Below are 22580 nucleotides of genomic sequence, written 5' to 3'. Positions count from 1 at the left end.
ACACACATCGCGGCCTGGAGGTACAAGGTCCCCCCACCTTTTGGTATCACAAATCTACCAGAAGATCCATGCCAAGTCGTGTTTCTGTTAGAGACACATCTTCGGTCTCAGAGTTTAACCATATTTCATAACCTTGCCCAAAGCATAGGGACAGACTATTTGCATATGGTAAATATTCAGATCAAATTAGTAGGCAAAATTAATCCAAGAAAAAAAAAGGATGAGTGTGGGGTGAGAAAGTCAGAGTCAGGGATCTTTAGTTGAATAATACAAAGTCTTGAAGTTTGTTGATTAAATAAGCATATTCCAAGTATTTATTTCCAACAGTCAATGAATCAACTTGTTCGTGCAAGAATCAAAACAAAAATTCAAATTCATTCATTATGGACCACTCTTATCTAATGTGTATGTGTGTATATGTATGTGCTCACAAACGTTGAACGTGCCTTCACGGGCACACACATCTGTGTGTATATAGAACATACACACCGTGTTTTGTTGCTTCAGGGAAGGAGGAAATTATAAACAATCAGCAGGCATTTTGAGACAGCAGAATCGACACAATGGAAATATATACAATAATAAAATTAAAATGGTGCAGCATTCCCTAGTAGAATAATACAGATCTCAATAAATACAGCAGATATGTGTTTAAAAACAAAACAAAACAAACACCATCTCTCCACCCGAGATGAAAAGTCTTTCAACTTATAAAAAAAAATTGAAATAAGCCCCTCCAAATGTATCATAATTGTTAGTGCCAATATAGAATATAATACACAAAACCATTTAGCAGGTGCATGCAAGAGGCGAAAGGCCAAGGAATGTAGAGGCTTCTGGTCCGCTCAGAAGTGAGGGGCCCAAGGGGCCCCAGTTTTTGCAGGAGAGCCTAGACCAAGAGGTCCACCCTGGTCTGCCGACCTCCGCATGGGGGCCCTCCCGCTGGGGTGGTGGGGGATCTTTGGCCTCCGTCACTGGTGGCCTTGGTGCAGCCCGGGTTGCAGAGGCCCTGAAGGCGGCAACGTGGGCTGCATTGGCGGCAGAGGTGCAGGCGGCGGCGGCGGCGGCTGCAGCTGAGGCGGCGGCGGATCGCTGCCTGGCTCCCCAGTCGGAGTGCGGGTCAGCCCCAGGGTGCTGTCGTGCAGCTTGCGAACGTGCTTCTTGAGGTCAAAGTTCCTGCAGAAGCCCTTGCCGCACGTGGGGCAGGTGAAGGGTTTCTTGTCGTTGTGAGTGTGCATGTGGAAGGTGAGGTTGTACACCTGGTGGAAAGCCTTGTTGCAGATATTGCACTTGAACTGCTTCTCCCCGCTGTGGGTCAGCTTGTGGTTTTTGTAGTTCCCTGAAACAGAAAAAAACAGCCGGGATGAGGTGCTGACCCGCGCTGGAGAAGCAGAAGGTACGGAGGCCGGCTGAAGAGCCACCACAGCCCCGACCCAGGCTGCAGGGCACTGGCCCTCCCAAGTTTCTTTTTAAGCACACTGAGTTGATTTCTTCTACATATCAATACACATTAATTTTTCTAGTTATACGAAACGAAAACTAGGTTACAAAGAAGTACCCTTTGATGTATCAAACGTGCCTTTTCTAACCCTGGTCGGACCCGAGGGTAGAGAGTCAGGATGCAGCCTTCCTCAGGGACGCAGTTACACTTAACGGGTCATTTTCTAAAATATCCAGAGAACACTCAGTACGGCTTTCCCAAGACCCACTGGGAGGAGACATCTGCTGGGCTCAATACCTTTTTGATGAAATCCTTTGCCACAGAATTCACACACGAATGGTTTGTAGCCCGCGTGGATCCGGGTATGTGTGTTTAACGTGGAACTTCTATTAAATGCTTTCCCGCACTGGTTGCATTTGTGAGGTTTTTCCTAAGCAGCAGAGAGAAAGGGGAGAATAGAGAATGTAATTTAAGGTACTTTGTTATTATGATGTGGAGTCCTACCAGCACAATTCACCAACGCCCTGAAGCTTTTAAACAGAACAAAGGCGACAATACAAGACATCTCCTCAGTGTGGCCAGCACAGCTCAACAGACCCTAAGCTAAATAGTGAGGCTCTATCGACCTTTTTGGCGGGGAGGGGGGGGGCGAGAAGGGCAAACATTTCCGAAGACTCCTGGTAAAATTGTGATAGAGAACACACCTGCGTGTGAATGATCTTATGCCTGCAAAGAGTGCTCGCTTGCCGGAAACCTTTCCCACACACTTTGCAAACGAAGGGTCTTGCTCCTGTGTGCACCGGCATGTGACGGGTTAAGTTATAGTGCGCATTGAAGACCTTAAAATTAAACACATAGAACACAGGTTAGCTGGACAAGAGATTTGAACTCGAAGTGGACAGAGGGAGGAAGGGGGGGCAAGTTTTTACCCCTACTCTCCAAATATTACAACGGAAGCGAGGGAGGGAGAAAGGAAGGAAAGAAAGGAAAGGAAAGGAAAGGAAGGAAGGAAGGAAGGAAGGAAGGAAGGAAGGAAGGAAGGAAGGAAGGAAGGAAGGAAGGAAGGAAGGAAGGAAGGAAGGAAGGAAGGAAGGAAGGGGAGTAACTCCTTTATGGATAATACCTACCTTCCCGCAGACTTCGCAAGTGAAAACTTTGGGTTTGGCATTGGGAGAGCCGCGGCTGAAATCCGAGGCTTTGAATGCAATTTTTTCTGACAAAAGTTGGGCGCTTTCTTTCATGTAATGCTGCAGCTGAGCCTGGGACAGGTCTTTGAAAGCTACACCCGAAGGGAGCTTCTCCACCGCGGGGACAACCAGTTTATTCCTTTCGGCTAAATACGTTTTTGGCGGTGGGTGCAGAGGGGAGCTGAGAAAATAGGAGGCCACGGGGTGGATGTTCACGCCCGCAGCCGGGTGGCACGGACCATCACCTCGGTTCAGGTAGCACAGGGCGCCCATGGCGTGGAACGAAGAGTGGTTGACCACCCGCGGCCTCACCAGCTTGTACTGCTGCAGGGGCAGCGCGTCGCGGGCCAGGTCGCCCTTGAGACTTAGCGCGCAGTTGAGCAGGTCGCTGCAGCTGAACGCCGGCGCGGAGGGCGCCACGGCGGGCGGCGCCGGAGCCTCCAGGCTGGCCTTGCGGGGCTCGGAGCCAGTCGCTCCCGCTTTGGAGCTAGGGTCGTACGCCACGGGGACGAAAGGGATCATGCAGGGGATCGACGAGTTGAGGTGCAAGGAGTGCTTGGGGTCTCCTTTGGGCACGGCTCCCTGCAGGAAGTGGGGGACCGGCAGGGCCTTGGGCTCGGGGGTGCGCGCCATGATTCGTTCGATGGAGAAAGCCAAGGGTTTGGATGTGCTCATCACGTTGCCCCGAGCTGGAGCCGTCGCTAGCATTTTGGTGGTCGCGTTGAGGCAGCTACCGTCCATGACTGAGTCGCCAGCTTCCGTCCGCCGCCGGGGTTGGGTTGCACGGTCGTTGCCTCGTCCCCTGCTTGTCACAGACCTGCGGGGAGGACGGGCACCGTCACCACCAGCAGCCTCCTCCTCCTCCTCCTCCCCAGCATCACCAGCCGAACCTGCCTGCCCAGCCCAATGGACTCCTGCCAGCCCATCGCAGAGTTCTTGGCGCACCAATGACTCGGGGACAATCACTACTTATTTCTATCAATAGAAAGTGTTGTGTCAATAACGCAGCCAAGATCTCGCCAATCGTTAACTTCCAAGAGGAGAAGGTAAACTAGATAATTGCTCAATTCGCTTCCAACAGTCAACAGGAAAACTTTTTTTTCCCCTCTGCAGTCGGTGACTACTTTTCATTGGCGAGAGAGGTTCCCCCGCCCAGAAGAGGCGGGGCGCTCTCCCTCCGCAATGCGCCGCGCCCTCCCCTCCACGCAAGCGCCTCGCCCGCCCGCACACGCTTCTCTACCCTCCGACCGCCCCTCCCCCTTGCTGCCTCTGTCTTTTTAATTCTCAATCTGCTTAACCAGGCTTTAGAGGCCAAGCAAATCTGAGATCAATTTTCTCGTTTAGCTCTAAGTGACATCATCTAAAATCATTGTGCTAGGGCTAAATAAGGAAACAGTCTAATTCAGGGGCAAATGCCAGGCTATATTTATCAAACGCCAGGCTCTAGAAAGCCTTGACCAGGAAGCCTCTGACGGCAAAATCCGAGGTTTCTTTCCTTGGCTCCGCTGAGCCCAGGTCGGGCCACGCTGCCTCCCACGCAGTCCACTTTCGTCCTCCAGGACCCAGGGGGGGTGCTCGTTCCCTGAATCCCGGAGTCTCTACGGCTCGAGCGCATCTGGACCCTTTGGAAGACACCAGCAGGTAACTGGCCTCCCAAAATGCCCCTGAGATTTGAAGGCCTTGGGAGGCTTGTTATGTGTTTGTGGTTTTGCAAAAGTGATACCCATGGCAATAGTCCTGGGAAAGGCGCACTAGCACCACAAAGTTGAGGCTGAGGAGTTGCAAGGAATAAGCGGGTGTCACACCGCCAGAAACCTAGACGCGGATCGGACTCACACACAGACACACGCGAGAGCGCGCTTCCTTGAGTTTCCAGAGAGAACCTCGAAAAGGCAAAGAACTCGCGCCCACAGCTCCTCCCGAGCCGAGCGTTCGAAAGGTTGAGCCGAGAAGGGAGACAGAGTCTATCGACCCCCATCCCGGCTGCCCGCGTCTGTCTGCCTCTCAGTAGCAGTCCGTGCCCGCGACACCTAGGGTGTCTGTGCGCAGAGACGAACTAGGCGAATCGTCCGCCCCTCGTGGTGACCACAGCCACATCTGTGGCCCCCAAAGAGCGCTTGGCGACCCTGATCGCACCCCCACGTCCTCCGGGCGCCTGGCGCCCTCCTGTTGTGACGCCTGGGCCCTGATTCCTGGGGCTGAGATTCGCGCGCTGTGCGGGGCTTTGGCGAAGACGCCGGAGGCTGAGGCTCCCACTGAGCGGGTTCCCGCGGCTCCGGCCGGTGCGAGCCGAGAGCAGCGGTGCCAGTGCGCGCCTTCCGGGGCGCAGTCCGCACAGAGCCTCCAGCCGCGAGCAGCAGAGCCCAGGGACCAGGCGTGCTCCTGAGGTGCTGGTATAGGAAAACCCGGCGGTTTTCAAGCTAGCGCCCTAAGGAGCGCTGAGCTGTGAGCCCTGAGCCCCACCGCCTGGAGGCAATCTCCCAGCACCATCCGCCTGGTGAGTTATTCTAAGGTGTGTGGACCCGGAGCCCAGGTATCTGGCCAAGAGTATAGCATGCTGTTCTCTGGTGAGAACTCTGGAAAGGGCTAGCAATGGGAGGTGGATGTGGGAGCCTAGGATTGTTGAGCCCAAGGCCAGTTTACTCAAAGGTGCCAAGCTGGAGTTCAAATGGAGGCGCTTTCAAGTATTTCTCCCTCCATACCCCTTTTCTAGCCTAGGCCAACCCAGGGACCCAGACTCCTCCGCCCCACACTGACTTTGCCTGAGCTAGTTCAGTTACAGCCAGGGGGAAAAAAAACAAAAAAAACTTTGAGGTGGAAAGGAAGCAAGAGCGAGTCGTTGAGGCCTGACAGCGAGGCAGGACCGCTGAGTGGATGCTGGGGAAAAATAATCGCTGAAAAAATAAGGGCCCGGCAGAAAGTTATTTTGAAAGTTGCGGCGGCTACAAAGCCAGATGGTGGGAAAATCTGGCTGTTTGTGGCCCGCCTTAGTGGCTAGGCCAGGGAGTGTCTCATTTCAAGCATCCAGGCAGCTTCTGAAAGACCGGTGAGGCAGAGAAGAGCGGGAGTCCTGGACAGGACACCTCGGACTACACAAAACCCGGGAGGCATTGCGGGGCCCTTTGGGGCCTCAGTTTTCCTCAGCTGGAAATGTTCGATTTGCTTTGGGGGCCTTAGAGCCTCTGTCCTTCACCCTGATCAGACAAAGGGTGCGGAACCCGAACTGCTTAAGGAAAGGCCGCGGGGCAGGGGGTGTCCCGGTCCCACGACAGATGGGTAGAGGTTAAGACTTTAATTGTTGCCTTTGGGGGCGGATCAGATTCCCTTTCCTACCTGCCTTCCCAACAGCGAAAAACCTCTCTCCGGCTGCTCTCCTCCCTCGCCGGTACAAGTTTAATGAAGAAAGCAAAGAGGCGAGAAACGGCCCGGTGCGGAAAGCTTAGGAGCGCCCAGCTGACTGGAGCAACTCCCCGGCCTCTGCAGCGTTACCAGCCTTCTGGACTGAACGCCACCAGTTTCTTTTACGTTTGTCGCGTGTCCCTCCCTCTTCTCTTCTTCTCCTCCCCCTCCCCTCTCCTCAACCGGGTGAAAACGCCTTTATTTGCCTTCGATAAATTTCCTCTTCAGTGGACACTAACTTTTAAAAAAGGAAAATATTAGCGGAGGGCTTTATATAGTTAACATTTCAATAGTTCGCCTTTCATTGGCCTTTCGGGATTTGCCTTTTCTGCCAAGTGTTTGAAAATGTCACTTGGGTAAATACAGCAAGGCACCAATTATCTCCTTTCTTTTGAGATAGCCCTGATTTTGCTAATCCCAAAGACCGAAGATGTGTTTTACAAATCCAAGTCTAAATATACCAATATTTGTTAATATTTTCCACTCAGTATATAACCAAAACATGTATTAACGTTTAATATGTGTTCCATAAGGTAAAGATTCTCTTAAAATACTCAATGCATTTAGGAACAGTTTCTTAATGTCAGAAATGAATACTTTGTTTTATTTACAAACACTTGAAATTACAGAGGAGTAACAGGCACAGAGCACACATTTGGAAGGTTTAGAAGCGCCTTAGAGAGTCCACCAGTTAAAATTGTTCAGCTTACTTAAAAGAATATAAAGGAGTTTTGTTTGTTCAGTTAATAGCAAAATAGAAACTTACAGATCTTTAGGATTTCTTGGAGATTCCCATAATCTTCCCGTGTGTGGTTTAGAGCTGGTTTTACTTGTCCCACCCATCGACTTTAATTCCAGGTGCAAGTTGAGTTTAAGTATTTTGGTTAGCAAACATGGGATATCCCATGAAACCAGAACAGTCCTTGATATAAAGAGGCCTAATAACAAAGTGGAATCAATACCTGAAAAACAAGGAAAATTTTCCTACTACGTAACAATCGAAAGTTACATCTTCTGTAGACTCTAACCTTGTATTTCAGTGTTTTCTTAACTGTGTTCTTCATAATTCTCAAAGATTTGGGTAATTTCCCTCAGACTTCTTACTTAGCCCCTGTCGTAAGCTAGCAGTTTTAGGGTAAAGATTATTGCTATCTGAAATTAAAAAACAAAACAAAACAATAGGAGATAGCCATAAATCACTGAGTGTTCTGTAATCTATTTCCTTAATAACTCACAGAATATTGATGAGGTTTTTTTTTTATTTTAAAAAATGAATTGGAAAACATGGTAACATGGCAGATCTTGAGCCAAGTGCATAGATTTGTCACTACTCTGTCTCTAGGGTTTCCAGATCCAGCAAGCATCCCTGACTCCAGCTCTCACAGTCCGGATAATTAGTTGTTATAGTTATCACGGCCTCCTCGTGTTTGAGTGCATCTACCCTGTTTCCTGTCTGGTAAAACAGCACCAAAGGCCACACAGATCACTTCTACAAGAGGAAAGGCATCACTAAATTCCTCCACAGTCTTTGTCAGGGTTGGTGTTTTGTTGTTTCTTTTGGTGTGCGGTAGAGACCGGCTGTTGGGATAGGACACAGATAAGGTCTGTATGGTTCCAGGGAAGAGACTTTTTGAATACTTCACACTAATGAATGGATACACAGTGGGACTAACTTCGCAGCACATTAACAAACATGAGAACAGCTTCAGATTTAAGCCTTCCAGTATGCTTTTAGTCGATTTGGTGGCTAATAAAGAACTCTTGCTGTAGAGATGGGTACCGGAAAAGTCAGCAGGAGAACGGGGTGGGGTGAGGGGGTGAATATTAGCAAACTACATTGTAGTAAGTTCTCATATAATGAATAAAAGTGTTACTTTAAGAAAGACTCCTTGTTAATTTTGTGTAGCATGTGAAGGCCAGTGTTACCAGTTCGGACTCTGTGAACTGGAGAACCCCCCCGCCACTCCCCCCGCCACACACACACACTTGGGATGGAGGAGTTTGAGAGCAGTCTGTTACTTGTCTCCAGACCTTTGTCGTTACTATTTCTTTTATATTAGGATTTTCTTTAAATTCAATGAAATCACGACTCTCCAAACAGCATTTGCATGCTAAACTAGTTTGTAAAGGGAAGTGAAACGTTCTAACTCAGGAGCGTTCACAAAGGCGGCAGGTAACTCTGTCAGCCGCCTCTAGGGCTGATGATGTCTACCCCTACCCTAACGCTGGGATTTCTCTCACCCGCTCTTCCAGGCCTGTGAGGCGCGTCCCTCTCGGCTGCAAGGCTACGAGCGACTCAGGCCTGGGCTTGGTGGAAAAAGAAGTTCACAAACAAGGAGCTCAACTTTTCGGGCAGCCGCTCCAAGTCAGGCAATCGACACCCAGCGGTTTTGCTTATAATTTGCAACGGTGCTGTTGAAAGTTGAAATGTGCGAACACGAAAAAGAGGACGTGCCTAAAGTATTTTTTCTTCCACGCTGACAATGTGTCTCCAATGATAGAGAAGCTGGTTCATGCAACTGGCTGATTAGCATGGCTCAGAAGTTACCAGATAATTCCTAAAAAGTCATTTAGTAAAACAGTACTCAACATAAAGCTCCACTCTTCCCTGTTTTTGGCCAGGGTTTTAGAGCCGTTTCGGTGTTAAGTTCAAACTTTCTTCCGTAAGTGATCCCGTGAAACGAAAGGCGATAATAGAAATTGAAATAACACAGAGTGAAGAATGAGATTATAGCAAGAGAGAGGCAATATAGGTAAATCAGTATCCGCGAGCCAAACATCTCTAGAGCCTTTTTAGGATTTCAGTTACCTCCTGGATTCCAGTCCACAGCCGTTTGGGCCCGGGAATGTCCTGCGCTGACCCGCAGCCCCAGGCTGTTTCAACATCCATCCGCCTTCGCTCGCTCGGCCTGGAGGTCCCGGGCCCAGCTGCCCAGGGAACCTGTGTTCCGGTCGCTTGAGGTGGGATAGAGGCGACCCGCCTGGGTCACGCTTCGCTTGCCAGAGCCCAGCCCTTGAACAGAAGTCCGAAGTAAGCTCAAAATTTGTCCCCGTCGAGTTCTGCTCTGCTCGGCTCTCACTCACAAATCTCAGCTAAAACGACGACGTCTCCACCGCCGAGAGGGACGGAGCTGATGCGACAGCCAGCGAGAAGCTGGGGAGTGCAGCTCGTGGGACTTGGCGGGGACTGGGGAGCTGGGGCGCGTCTCCAGCTGCGGGCTCTGGACCTTTCCGCTGCCCGCAGCACTGTGCGTGTCCCGCCCAGCTGCGAACTGCAGCGGCGCCTCCCCAGGGCACGGCCCCCACCGTCGGCCGGGCCGGCGTGACTGTGGCCGGTCTGGTCCCGAACTCTGGCCTCAGGACCGTCCCTGGCCCTACAGCCCCTCCCTGGCTCGACTGTGCTCCTCCCTCCCGGCTCTGCTCGCCCGAGAGGCTGGAAGAAGGAGGGGGGAGGCTTGTAAGTTTCGGGAGGGGGGGCGCGGGTTTGTGTTTACGAGACCAAGAAACAGTTGGCGGGGAACTCACTTGAAAAGTTTTTGAGCCGAACGCTCACTAATAGCCAGGCTTTGACAACTCCGGGTGTAAGTGAAGGGTCAGCCAGCCTGCACGTCAGGTGGGCGGAAACAGACCTGCCTGTAGGGCAGGCCTCCGGAGGAACGAAAGCTTGGCTGTTTGTGTTGTTATTAGTTTTGTCGGTCACTTTCTTAAACTATTCCAAAGTACCTGTGGCACTTCTCAGTCTATCCTCGAAAAGTCTTTCAGCTGTGTGTGTGTGTGTGTGTGTGTGTGTGTGTGTGTGTGTGTGTGTGTTCTCTCCATTCTGGGTTCCTGGGGATTCCTTACTTTTTGAAACTGGTTGGTTGATGGTTAGAAATGGCCTGACAATAGCACTTAAAGTCCCAGAGAAAAGGAGAAATTTTCCTAACAAGAGATCTCTTTTAATCTTACTGTTTTAAGTCACACGCTTCAATTTGTCCTTCTGAGTCCTGAGTTCCCTCGGCCAAACCCCAGACCTCCTCCACTAACACTGAATGAGATGGCAGTGGTACCAGACGTCACCCCGGCGGCCACCTCCAGCTGACTTCCACAGCCTGGGGGCAGAAGGGTCTCAGCTCTAGCACCTTTTACTGCACAGCCGTGGATGGGTACACTCTGAAAGCCCATTGTCGCTCGCCCCGCCCTCCTCAGGAGTGGGTTTGTTACTGGAGTTTAACACTACCCACTCCGGGGAAAGCCCTAGAAAAAAGAGGCTTGGTCCTTTATTAAGGGCTCTTACTACTTTTTCAAATATCAATTTGGGTTGTTGCCTTCTTGCTGAATGGACATGTGTGCTGTCTGGAACCCCGACTTTAGAGAGCCCGAGGCAGGAGGATTGCTGCAAGTTCGAGGTCAGCCTGGTCTACAGAGATCCAGTCTGAAAACTTCAAAACAAACAAACAAATTTACCTTTTTAGTCTGAATTGATTTAGAAGTTTTTCATTGTTTTTCTAGAAATCTCCCTTAACTCCCTCTGGTTAATCCTGGCCACTAGTCTCCCCGAGGACCAGTATCCTGGGAACACTTAGAACTGCCAGCAACTCTCTTTGGGCCCGAGGTGACCACGAAGGGCTGGTGGCTTGACGTCATGAAAGCCTCTGCCGCGTCCCCCAGTGCGGGCAGCAGCCTGTAGCTTCGGAAGGCTGTCTGGGTCAAGAGTGGAAAGGGAAGTGGCGCGCAGAGTAAAAAGCTGGAAGAACCGGGCAAGTCTGTGTGAATCACTCAAAGACTGAATGAGGTCGGCTCCTGTTGCTTGTGAAGGAGGCGAATGTGTATGTGTGTATGGAGGGGGGGGGGTCTACCTAACCCTGTGATTCACAGCTTCTCAGAAATTTACATAATACAAGGGCGTAGATGTAAACCTAAAGGACAAAAATAATAATTCAATGGCACATATTTTATTTTCGCACCGCGGACCTGGATGTGTTCCCGGTGTTGGCACGTTATTGCTTCTTGGAACTCTTTACTCACAACGAAGAGTATCTGAACTTTCACACCACTGCTGAAAGAGAGGAAAAAAGAGAGAGAGAAGGAAGATAAATTAGCTTTTATAGTGCTGATCTAGATTTCTCAGCTGCAAAAGACTTTTTTTCCCCCTCCTTCCTTCAATTAAGAGCATTTGTTTTGAACAAAAGGCAGCAAGCGCGGTAATAATTGGAGTCTTTTCATTCCCAGGGACCTAGTGCCATTTTATATGGCTGATGTTTTATTTCACGCAATGTAGTTAGTCTTTAATATAAAAGTTCCAATTTATCAATTCCTCAAGTAAGTGAAGACTCACCTCCTACCAAGAGAACCGACTGTCAAAAAAGACACGTTTAATACAGAATAGAGAAAGTGATCAGAGCAGCTACAAAACACATGGGAGCTGCAGACCCCCCCCCCCGTGTGTGTGTGTGTGTGTGTGTGTGTGTGTGTGTGTGTTCTCCATTTGACTTAGTCCCATTGTAGCACCTTCTTAATGGTTCCCCATAAAACACCTAAAAGGAAACCCTGGGCCGGGGATGGGGGGACCCCAGTATCCCCGTATTTCCGCCAGGAAGGCACTATGCCTTCCAACTGTGTCTGGGCTGCATGGTCACTTGGAAAGCACAAGACCACAGCCTGGGGCGAAGTATTGAGTCTCCCTCTCTCTAGTTAGATGTGGGAGATCCGACCATAGGAGCCTGAAAATGGGGGTGGTTTCCTTCTGCTTTCCCTGTCTTCCGGTATTTTCCTGTGATGCTCTTCTCTGAAAGATCCATCTGCAGAATGGGCAGCATTCCCTAGTATTTAATCCAAGTAGAGTTGTCGGTCATTTTAATTTCCAAAATTTTGATTACAATTGTAGGACTGGGAATTTTATTGGAAAAACTACTCTTTTCTCTCTCCCTCCCCATTCTGGGCATCTATTTAGCAGAACAGACTCTGTTTTTCTCCTCTTAGAAGCTTAGATGCTTCCATTATTCATGGAAAACAAAAGTAACATTTCCTTTTAAGAATGTTCTTCAGAAATATCCACAACACCAATTTATCCTGAACATTTGGGACAAACACACATACACACACACCCCTCTTTGGAGTCCTAAGCTGAGTGCTCTTGACTGGTCAGACCACACAGAACACAGTGAACTGGTTCAGAATGGAGATTAATGGTTTTCCTTTACTTTGAATTTTTTTCCCCTGTAAAATGGGACTACATTAGAAAGTCCTTTCATCTCTGAAAGACACCAAGATTGAAGAGACCTTAAACTAGATGACTTAATGTATGACAAGCTATTACCACTGTTTAAAAAGTTAGAAACTTTTCTAAATTGTTCAGACAAGTGAATTTTAAAATAATCCCTCCTCTCAATGATAGATTTTAGGCCAAATATATGGAAATGTTAAAAACAAATACAGGGATTGCATTTATAAATTCTTTTTCACCACCTCAAGGACTTTTCTTGTCCCTGGGGCCTCCTCTCCCACATCCAGCTCTGTAGTCCCAGCATACACTCTTCTGTAGACTCAGGAAAGAACTCCCACAAAAGCCTCTTGAAAAAGATGCCAGTTTGGTTACAGCAGACTTCACTTCTTATGAAGCAATTACACAATGCTAAAGTCAATCAGCTTTCCACAGAATATTCATTCTCATGTGTGAAAGAACACACCTTATAATCCTACAATGCAACAACAACAAACCTATAGTGTTTGAATGAATGACAATGAATGAACTTCTTCCACACAGTAACTTTGGAGCGGCTCAAGAAAATAACTAGCAGCTCCAGCCAGGAGGAGCTAACCAAAGCTCTGTTCTCACAGGACTCTCTCACCTGGCCACTCCCTGTTTCACTTTCTACCTTTTGAGATACTTCCCACTGGGTTTTATCTTTTGGCTGTGTGACACTCTTTAATAAAACTTTTCCTTCCTCCCTGCCACACTCTCCTGCAAAGACACAGTTGGCATTGTCTAATGCTGGTGCAAAAGAAACGCACAGAAGAAAAAGCTTCAGAATTGCAACAAAATTTCTTCCTTCCAGTTACACCCAAGAGAGTTACTTGTGGGACAAGTGGTGGAGGGCTGGTGCTAAAAGACACACCCGATTCCATGTGAATAGATGCTGAAATAGCATGATGTATCACTTTTCATTTTCACCCAGGAACATATCCAGGCATCTATGTTTATGGGTTCTGTAAACAAACATAAGGCAGGCTGCACTTTGAGAGGAGCAACTGCCGTGTCTGAGGGTGTTTGAGATCAACCATTCAGTTGAAATAACTCTCCACTTCCTCTTGGACCTAGGGGGGTACAATGTGGACAGAAATTGGAGACAAGTCTAAAAGATTTTTGTTGTTGTTGATATTATCCCTCTGTTACAAATAAATACACAAACACAAGACCCTTCATTGTAAAGTTGTAAGGTATAGGGAGACTGAAAACATCATGGTATTCAGCCCCCACTTCTGGGATTGAGAAAGTTGCAGGTTGGCTTCTTAAAAAAAGGAATGGCTGGGGTGGAGGAACAGTCCGCAGCAGTTCAACAGCCCTTGTGCCAAACTTGTTTTTCCCTTTGATGAGTAGGGAGCATATGCTTCTGCAGGGCCACCCAGTGTTTATGTCCCAGCCTCACCAGGGCAAAGGATTCTCAGAGGGTGGACCCTCTGTCCTGTACTGGGCCTCAGTGATGTTTGAATTCTCCTGAATCCTAGAAATGTTTTGTTCAGCAACCCATTGGGGCTAGATGCTGGCTTACCTGGCACTACCTATCGTGTCTTCTGACGCTTCTATGTCTGCGCTATGCCTGGCTCCACAGTGTGGATGTTGTGGGTGAACACTGCAGAGGACCCCCCTCTCTGTCTCTGTCTGTCTCTCTCTCTCCTTCCCTCTCTCTCCTGTTACTTCTCCATTTGCAAGTGGTTGCTTGTGTGGCAACTTTGTTCTAGGATTCAGAACAGCCCCTTACACTTAAAAAAGTATTAATGCACCCCCCATTTGCCTCCTGACACTCCCTTGAACTTAACTGCATTGGCCACAGGCCTGGGATTTCCAGTGTACTGTGTGGCACTGATTGGATTATCCCTCTCCCCACTTCAGATTCCCAGAACACTGCCATTCCCACATAGAGTAGACCCAGAGTGTCTGTAGTTGCCTCCCTCTGCAGCCTCAGCTTCAGGGGCTGCTGTGGCAGAGCCTGGCCTTTTAGATGATGGGCATCCCATCCCCCAACCCCCCACTCCTCACCCCCCATGGTCCCCTTTACAAAGCTGGAACTGGACAATCTTAGCCAGTTCACAAACATCCCAGGTGTGAGGTTGGAAGTTCAGAGCCGAGTGTGAGCCAAAAGGAACCTGTGCCAGCCTCAGGCAGAATGACTTGTGAAACTGGTGATGCCTGCTGGTCCATGCTGGACTCCCATCATTTTTTATAATCCATCACTCTACCAAGAAATAGTTAATAACAACCAGAACTTTATAACATGATCCTAATCCTTAGAATAATCTTCCTTATTAAGTGCCCGAAACTTGTTCAAGGCTACGGGGCTTAGATATGAGGAAAAGGTGTTGTCCACCAAATTCAAATTCAGACTGATTTTTCTGACTGTAAAGCTGGGCTTTTTGAAGGGAGTTATGTTGCGGCCAGGTGCACTTTTCCATAGCCTTTTAAATTAGTAAACCCTTAATCCCAGCACTTGGGAGGCTGAGGCAAGCTGATTTCTGTGAGCTCAAGACTAGTCTGGTCTACTGAGTGAGTTCTAGGATAGTCAAAACTGCATAGTGAGACCCTATCTGGGGATGGGGATAGGGGGACACATGGATGGACAGATGGAACCTCCCACTACCTTACAAAGGACTGAACCCAGGGCTTCACACTCACTAAGATAATTATATGCTGAGATACACATTCATACCTCAGCACTTTTTCAGTTTCTGTTTAGAGACAGGCTGGGCTAGCTCCTACTCCTCAAGAAACAGCTTCCTAAGTAGCTGGGACCACAGGCATGCACCTTCCTTCATGGACTCTAGATGTACCTGCACACTCTCCCTGAAAGCCACCAAGTACGGTAACGTCTATGATTGACAGGCTCTTGTGACTTGTGAACCCCACGCTCGAAGTTTGCAGCTAGTCCGTGTGGATGGTCTCAGCTCCCTTCAATACCGGGAGAATTCGTTTAAAGCAGAACCCCGTTCCATCTTCAGTTAACAGTGGGGTAGCCTGGAAGTAACTTGACTTGGGGCCGGGAACCTGCCTTCCTCTAAGGTTGGGGGGCCCGGTGCATGCAGGGCTTGGAGCCCAGGTGAGGCTGTGACCTGCTGGGCTGCACTGAGGAGCTAGGGAGCATCTCCCGGGATCACAGATCTGTCACCTGCCCGCAGGGACCGAGACTGGCAAATTTTCATTTTCTGGGTTGAGAATACGAAATAAAGGTGACTAAAGTCCTCTTCTGATAGAGATCAGTGCCTCAATGAAGCACTTTCCCCAGATTCTGGGCCACCGGGCAAGGAAGGCTGGGGCCCTGACTTCCCAGTGCACTCTGCAGCCTGGGGTCCCCTGCTGTTCACCTCCCGAGTGGCCTTTTGGGAGGCAAAGGACAAGAGGTAAATGATTCTCTGCCACAGTAGGAATCTGGAAAGCGGTGGACCCTGTTACCGTGGGTCATCGAGGGCGAAGGTGGACTGCTCCAGGCCAGGCTGTGACCCGGGAGGGGCGTAATGGGGGGCCCCCAAACCCCTTTGCAAGGGCATTAGGAAACTAGCAGGAGATCTCTTCTCCTTATCCAGGGACAATGAGCCCCGGCGAAAGGGAATTCCAGTGGAAAATACATGAATGCACGGACAACCCACAGTCGGTGGCGCACGGAGGTTTCCCGTGGGCTGTGCGGCACTGTTCATTGTCCGACAGGACGTCGTTCTGATCTTTACTCAATAAATGTTTGAACGACCGTTCTTTGCAGATGAGTTCATAACCTCTCTCTGATTGACCTCACTTGAAACTCAGCCAACTGCCCAGTGCAGCTTTTCTGCTTTTCCCTAAATACATTCATGAGGAGGATTTGCACTTCGAAAGATTTGCAAGACTTGTTAGGTTTTTAAACTTTGTTTTTCCTCCTAAAAGCACTTTCAAGAGAAGAATACCGTCTAAAACTGATCTTGCTTTAATATCTGCTTGGGTGTCCAACACAAGGATTCCATCAGTGACCAATTAAGTCATTTCAAGAAATTTTTCATTAGGCTAAAGAGAAATTCTGGGCAAAGGCCACCAAAGCAATTTTCTCTACTTTTTGATCGCTTCTTTAAATATGTTTCACGCACCTTTTTGTGGCTCAAAGGTCAGTGTGAGTGGACCTTGTAGAATTTAGAGCAGGTCCATAACTTGGTTTGGTGTTGTCCAGTTGTGGGCAAGGTGGGAAGGAGGAAATGAAGCATTTAGAAAGGAGCGGGAAGGGTCACCCTCTGCAGAAGCCCCAAGGCTGAGGTGCCGCAGGCAAGTGTCACAGGCAAGGCTGAAACAGATCATTTCTACCCTAATGCTGTCCCCTTATTGCTCGCTTTCCCTGTTGTGTGTGAGTCCTGCCAACTAGACCTGTCCTTTGAGCAAACAGTTACTGTTTTAAAGAGTTCTGGTAGAATCGAGAGGGCAAGGGTCATCTGTTAGGGCATTTTAGAACAACTAGAATCAATTACGCTGCCACCAACACTATCAAGACCATGGAAATTTCACTGGAAAAGGGGGGGGGGAGTTCCTGGAGTAGATCAACAGTATGGTATTCTGTTAGGATGCATACCGCCAAGGGTTCAATATCCTACGTACAAGCGTGCATGCACCTGGTGCATGTACACACTGGTTTCTAGGTAGAGAGCAATTTCATGTTGGGATGGTACCATTGGGTTAGAGGTCACAAGGAGTTAAGGGTCACATGACAGAATACTTAAGGCAAAGGGACTGATAGTGGAGAAAAAGAGCAAAAGTATCTGTGGACAAACTGTTTTCAGAAACAGTCCTTACTTTTTCATCAGGGAAAATGGAAGAAATTGTCATCTTTCATGTTTATCATGTCATCTTACTTTCAGGACCTAAACATCAGGCCCTAATATTGCTATGTAATAATTGTGGATAAAGCAGATTTTTGTGGACCAGTCTGATCACCCTGGTCACCATTTCTGTGACATGACAGGAGAAACAAGTTTGGAAGTTGAAGGCATTCCTGATATTTTATCACATAAGTGTCCATAAATTCAGTAATACTTTCATTTTGATACTGCAGAAATTATTTGTCAGTATAACTAGGTGGGGTTGGTATATGCCTACAGTTACTTAGGAGGCTGAGGGAGGAGGGATATGGGAGCCTTAGACTTCCAGACCAGTCTGGACAACATACCAAAATCCTACGTCAAACAAAACTTTACTTCTGAGTGAGTGCAGTAGCATAGTATGCCAGTATATATTAGGGAAAACCCCAAAATAAAAATTCAGGGATTACAAATCAAAACACTATAATCCTTTAAAATTATATCAAGAAAACATTGGGAGAATTACTACCAGTCATGCCAATTGCTGATTAACATTAGTATCATTACTAATATTGCTAGTTATCAGTGGTTATTACTACTAATATACAGTATTTGAGTAGGTACTTAACATTTTCCTTGCTATGAATGTGTGTTCTCAAAATAATTCTTTTTTATCAGATTGTAGGCCTACCGGGTACAGAGCACAACGTTCGTTCGTAACTCTTGCTTATTTGATTGAAAACAAAACATCACAGAATAAAACAAAAACACAGAGCCAGATAGTTGGATGTTTGAGATACTGCAAATATCTTACTGCATTTAATCTGTTTAAGTTTAATGAACACAGAAGCTGCTATGACTGGATGGATTTTTATTGCCTGCAAGCTGTCACACTCAGAAATAGAGCACAATATGTTGATGGAAGCATACCTAGCAACGTCTTACTCATGAACAAAATGTTCAGAAAGGAACAGGACATAAGCCTGGGGACAGTCTAGTCTATATTTGGGCATGGCACTCTCTGAAGTCCAGGATTACATCTGCAGACAAATTCAGAGTTATGAAAACCAAGGCTAAAGCTTCCTACACATCACACCACTGGTAAACTAAGTACAGAACAAACATTGTACATGAAGTATAACCTGGAGGCACACCATTTTAACAGAAGTACAATAGAGTTGATGCTGTGACCAGAGATGGCTTTTCCCAATGTTGTTTCATGGGAGACGCATATCGCATATGACACACAGGACATTATTTTGATAGGACTATTAAAAAGGAAAGTCAAATATACTAACAACAAAGAACGAAAGCAAAATTAAAAGACAAAAGAAGTTCATGTCCTAGTCATGAGCAGAGCCAATTTTAGGCCAAGCTATACACATGAATATGGTTTTCTTTCAAAAAATACTTGGCATATCTCTCTTTATCTCCAAGTTCATTTTCTAAAGAAATCTGAGCATTTTTATTTGGTCAAGACAGTAAGTACAATTACAAGGACAAGGTCCACAGAACAATGCCTAGGCCTTCAGTCCTTTTGTGGAACTGTGTGCTATCAGCCTTCTTCTTCTTCATCACTGTCCTTCATGGTAATGCCCTGAAGTCCTCCTCCTTCTGAAACAGAGGCTGTGGCCTCCTCCACAGTTAAACGTCTGTGCAGAGTATCATATGTCTTACTGTTCAGCGTTCCTTCCAACACACCTTGCAATCGGAAATCCCTATAGGTTTTCTAAAAGAAGAACAGAGTATTTGCTTTGATTAGTTAGATGTGTGCATAGACATATATGCTTATATGTGTAGACATATGTTTGTGTACTCCAATGGCCTTTTAGAAATATGGGGAAAATCCACTAATGGATTCCAACTGTGGCTGCTCATGTCAATCATCTTGCTAGTGCATTTCTGGGGAGAAAACAGGATGAGTGACTTTGGACAGTGCTACCCAAGCTACAGTCCTTATGGAGAGATCAAAATGTTGTGACTACCAGATGACAAATTAATTCCCTTTCTCCAAACATTACTAATTACACAGAGTTGAGTACTAAATAGTCTGTAACAACTATAACATGATACATTTATGTGCATTTTTAATAGGAAGGACATCTTACATTTTCAATAGGGGAGTCTTTCCTTTAATAAAGAAAAATATACTTATTTTATAAAATATATTAGTTTTGGAAGGCAGGTGTTGGAGGATAAAGAAGTTCACACTTTATGAATATGAACTACAAAAATGAATTACAAAATGTATTTACTTGTGCTATACTATTGGAAAATTATATATATATATATATATATATATATATATATATATCCTATGCCTATATGGTTTTTACCTTTTTCCTTTGAAATGCTCTTAGAACAGTAAGTACCATGATTCTGGGGAAAAGTTTCCATAGTTAGGAAAATAAAAATGAGCATTTATACATTTTTGGCAAAATAATAAGCCATTAAATTACATGTTAGAGCAGTGACTTATAGACTGCATGTAAAATAGAATTCAATATTATCATTTCTTCTTATGTGATTCTTTTTTAAAAATTAAAATTACATTTATTTGTTTCATGTGTATGTGTGTATGTCTGTGTGCATGTGTGTGGGTATCAGAAGAAAACTAGTTGGAGTTGGTTTTCCTTCTACTATGTGGATCTTGGGGTTTAGATCAGGTTGTCAGGCTTGAGAGCAAGTACCTTTACATACAGAACCATCTCACTGGCCAATCTACAGTGCTTTTCTTCAATTTTTTTCCTGTGGGATTCAAAAGGCATAACCTATAAAGCTTCCCTTATGTCTAAAGTGTGATTATTTTCACACCTTTTCCATGTCTCTACAAGACTGTCATATTAACAATAGTAGCAGTAGTATTGATTTTAAACGTGGGAGAAGGAAGCCTAGTTATTTAAATGGAGAAACCAAGAACTCATGAAGATACCCCATTCTATGGAGGAATTTTGAAACACATTTTTAATGGTAATCATCTTTTATAATTCTGCTGCTTGCTAGATTTAGAATCAGAAGCAGACAGACTTTAATGGATTACCCAAGTGTCAGCCAGTATCAGTAGGCCTGTTTTAGTATCGCTGTTTTAAGTGATTTCTGGCAGTCACTTTTTGTTTTTAATACTTCATAGAAGAAAGTAAGTCAAATCAGAAGGGACATTGTATCTCATTGCCCAGTATCATAACCCCAGTAGATGGAAAATAACAATCAAGAGGAGCTTGGTTTTGCTGAATACATAGCAGCATGCACAGTCAAAACACTTCCTTCGGAACATTCAGAGAATTCCAGAGCACCGGGCATGTGCACTAAGGGCACTTGTCACATGGGTCGGGAAGAGCATATTTACCCCGAGTGGACACACTTGGTCACTTCCCACAGCTTTCTGAGAAAAGCAGGAATACTACAAGGCGGTGGAAGCTCCGGAGCTGCCTCAGTTTACTCTCCTGCCTTCTTTCCCTGACTTGTGCCCATGGTCTCATCTAGTTTCAGAAGTGATATGTAAATGGTAAGGGTGGAGGGCAGTGTAACCTATCTGATCTGATCACTCGATAGAAATAAATTCATGTTAAAACAAAACAAAACAAAACAAAAACCCACACCAGCTGGGCAGTGATGGTGTACGCTTTTAATTCTAGCACTCAGGAGGCAGAGGCAGGTGAATCTCTGTGAATTCGGCCAGCCTGGTCTATAGAACGAGTTCCAGGACAGCCAGAACCATTACACAGAGAAATCTTGTCTCAAAAAAAAAAAAAAAAAAAAAAAAAACCAAAGCAAAACAAAACAAAACAAAAACCCACACCAATGTCTAAAATTTAGTTGAAGCCTGAGAACCACAGAATGGCATCAGGGGTCAATGTCTCCACAGCTAGTATGATTTAGATTCAGAGAGTATTTTTGTCTTAGATGATCAAACCTATTTCCACTTTTAAGTTGAAATTATTGAAATTTATTTCAATAGCTTCCTTTAAGGCATATAATCTACCACCTTCATATTCTCTAGGTAGAATAAATTTACTATGATGCAGTCATAAACAGACTTCTGATTCATAAGTACCACTAAGGTGGCATAGCTTTATGATACTCAAAGTCATACTTCATATTTAAAACCAGAGAAGTAACTCTGAAGTATGAATCTTGCCTAGAAAGTGTGGTAACTAATACATATGGTATTATTACCACAAACATTTATGTTAAAGTCTATTGTTGTCTTTTTAATTAGATTAAAATTACATTAAGCACACAACACACTATTCACACTGTACTGTGCCATAGATAATTGTTTACTAAGTTTCTGAGTTTGCTTTTCTGCTTTCCTTGGAATCCTTCCCTTTAGACTTAGTTTAATTATTAGTAAGTTTGCCCTGACAGACTTAAATTATGGATTTGAAGTTCCAAAGGCGTTCTAATCTCAATATGGTAAAGACCATTTCTTTATTCTGTTAAAAAGTAACAACCAGGAGGTGAGTTGCGGTGCAGATCCTTGCAAACTCTAATTCATAAAATGCTGCCAGCACTTGGACATTCTCAGGCTCCCACCCTGGACCTGTTGGCTCTTCCGTAAGACAAGGGCCTGCCACAGGGTGCTGCCTGCTTCCTTTCCCCTAGCACAACAAGCAGCTGATTTCTATTAATTGCTTTAAAATGTTTTATGGCCATTAGGGAGAACAGCCTAAATCAATAGCCATTTCAATTATTTGCAGACTTTATTTCCCCTTCTTAAAGAAATCATTCTGATGTTAAATCTTCACACATACTTTCAGATTTCAGTGTTTTTATGCCAGTCTTACTGGGATTTTTTTTTTTAAACAAATGAACCAATTATGTAAGAGGACACAGTTGACTCTCATTTTCACATCTTCCTGGGCCTATAACAATGGCAATGTCTGTGAGTAGTAAGAAGAGAGCCGAGTCTAGTCCAGTTGAGTGGATCCTGGTTAGGATGCAGGGATCTGCTGTCACACACAGGCCAGATCCAAATCATCTAGAGAGAAGGGCCTCTTAGCAGCCTTCACACTTCTGCATGCATGTTGTCTAGTCCTTCTTAGAAACGCACTGAAAAATTATTAGTATAAGCAAAATCACTATTATGAACAAAACCAAAATCAGTTCCAAGGAACTGATGAATCCATGGATGACAGTGGTTTAAGTTCATTTATATTCAAAGTAGGGGATGGTTAGAATGCTAAATTATTACTTCACCTTGCTCTTCATTGTGCAAGTAATAATTTTAATTATTAAGTAGATACCTATGACCTGGTTAAATTTATAAGCCAGGAAAGCTTTGTCTGAGCTTGTGGAGAGCTAAATATGAACTGGGACTGATGGCACAGATCTGTCATCGCTGGTATTTGGGAAGCTGAGACAGGATGATCCCTAGTTGCTCAAGATCTTCCTGGGTGACAGAGTCAGTCTGAGGTCATCCTAGGCAACTTAGACAGTGACTCAAAATAAATGCAAAAAAATGAACTCAGTTATAGAGTGCTTGCCTAGCATTAATGAGGCCCTAGATTCAATCTCCAGTACAGAAAAAAGTAAAAATAAAATAA

General features: G+C 45.9%; 2 protein-coding genes across 14 annotated transcripts in view; both read right to left on the bottom strand.

Annotated features, from left to right (window-relative positions):
* Window positions 1–283: 283 nt before the first annotated feature.
* On the bottom strand, window positions 284–3701 carry Fezf1 (FEZ family zinc finger 1). Its single transcript, XM_028873018.2, has 4 exons — window positions 2569–3701; window positions 2146–2280; window positions 1739–1871; window positions 284–1339 (listed from the first exon to the last, which is right to left on the bottom strand). Exons 1-4 carry the CDS (start codon window positions 3367–3369, stop codon window positions 972–974), a joined length of 1437 nt encoding a protein of 478 aa, XP_028728851.1. The 5' UTR covers window positions 3370–3701; the 3' UTR covers window positions 284–971.
* Window positions 3702–17820: 14119 nt separating this feature from the next.
* The window catches only part of Cadps2 (calcium dependent secretion activator 2), a 552385-nt gene continuing 547625 nt past the window's right edge, over window positions 17821–22580 (bottom strand). For all 13 annotated transcript variants that reach the window (XM_037203488.1, XM_037203487.1, XM_037203485.1 and 10 more), the window contains one exon: window positions 17821–18763. In XM_037203488.1, the coding sequence (XP_037059383.1) occupies window positions 18590–18763 (174 nt within the window). In that variant the 3' untranslated portion in view covers window positions 17821–18589. The remainder of the gene's footprint in view (window positions 18764–22580) is intronic.

Source organism: Peromyscus leucopus, chromosome 3 (genome assembly GCF_004664715.2).
Source record: "Peromyscus leucopus breed LL Stock chromosome 3, UCI_PerLeu_2.1, whole genome shotgun sequence".
NCBI classification, from domain to species: Eukaryota; Metazoa; Chordata; class Mammalia; order Rodentia; family Cricetidae; genus Peromyscus; species Peromyscus leucopus.
Note: the sequence above shows the minus strand (reverse complement) of the source record. Positions and strands in the feature narration are given on the sequence as shown.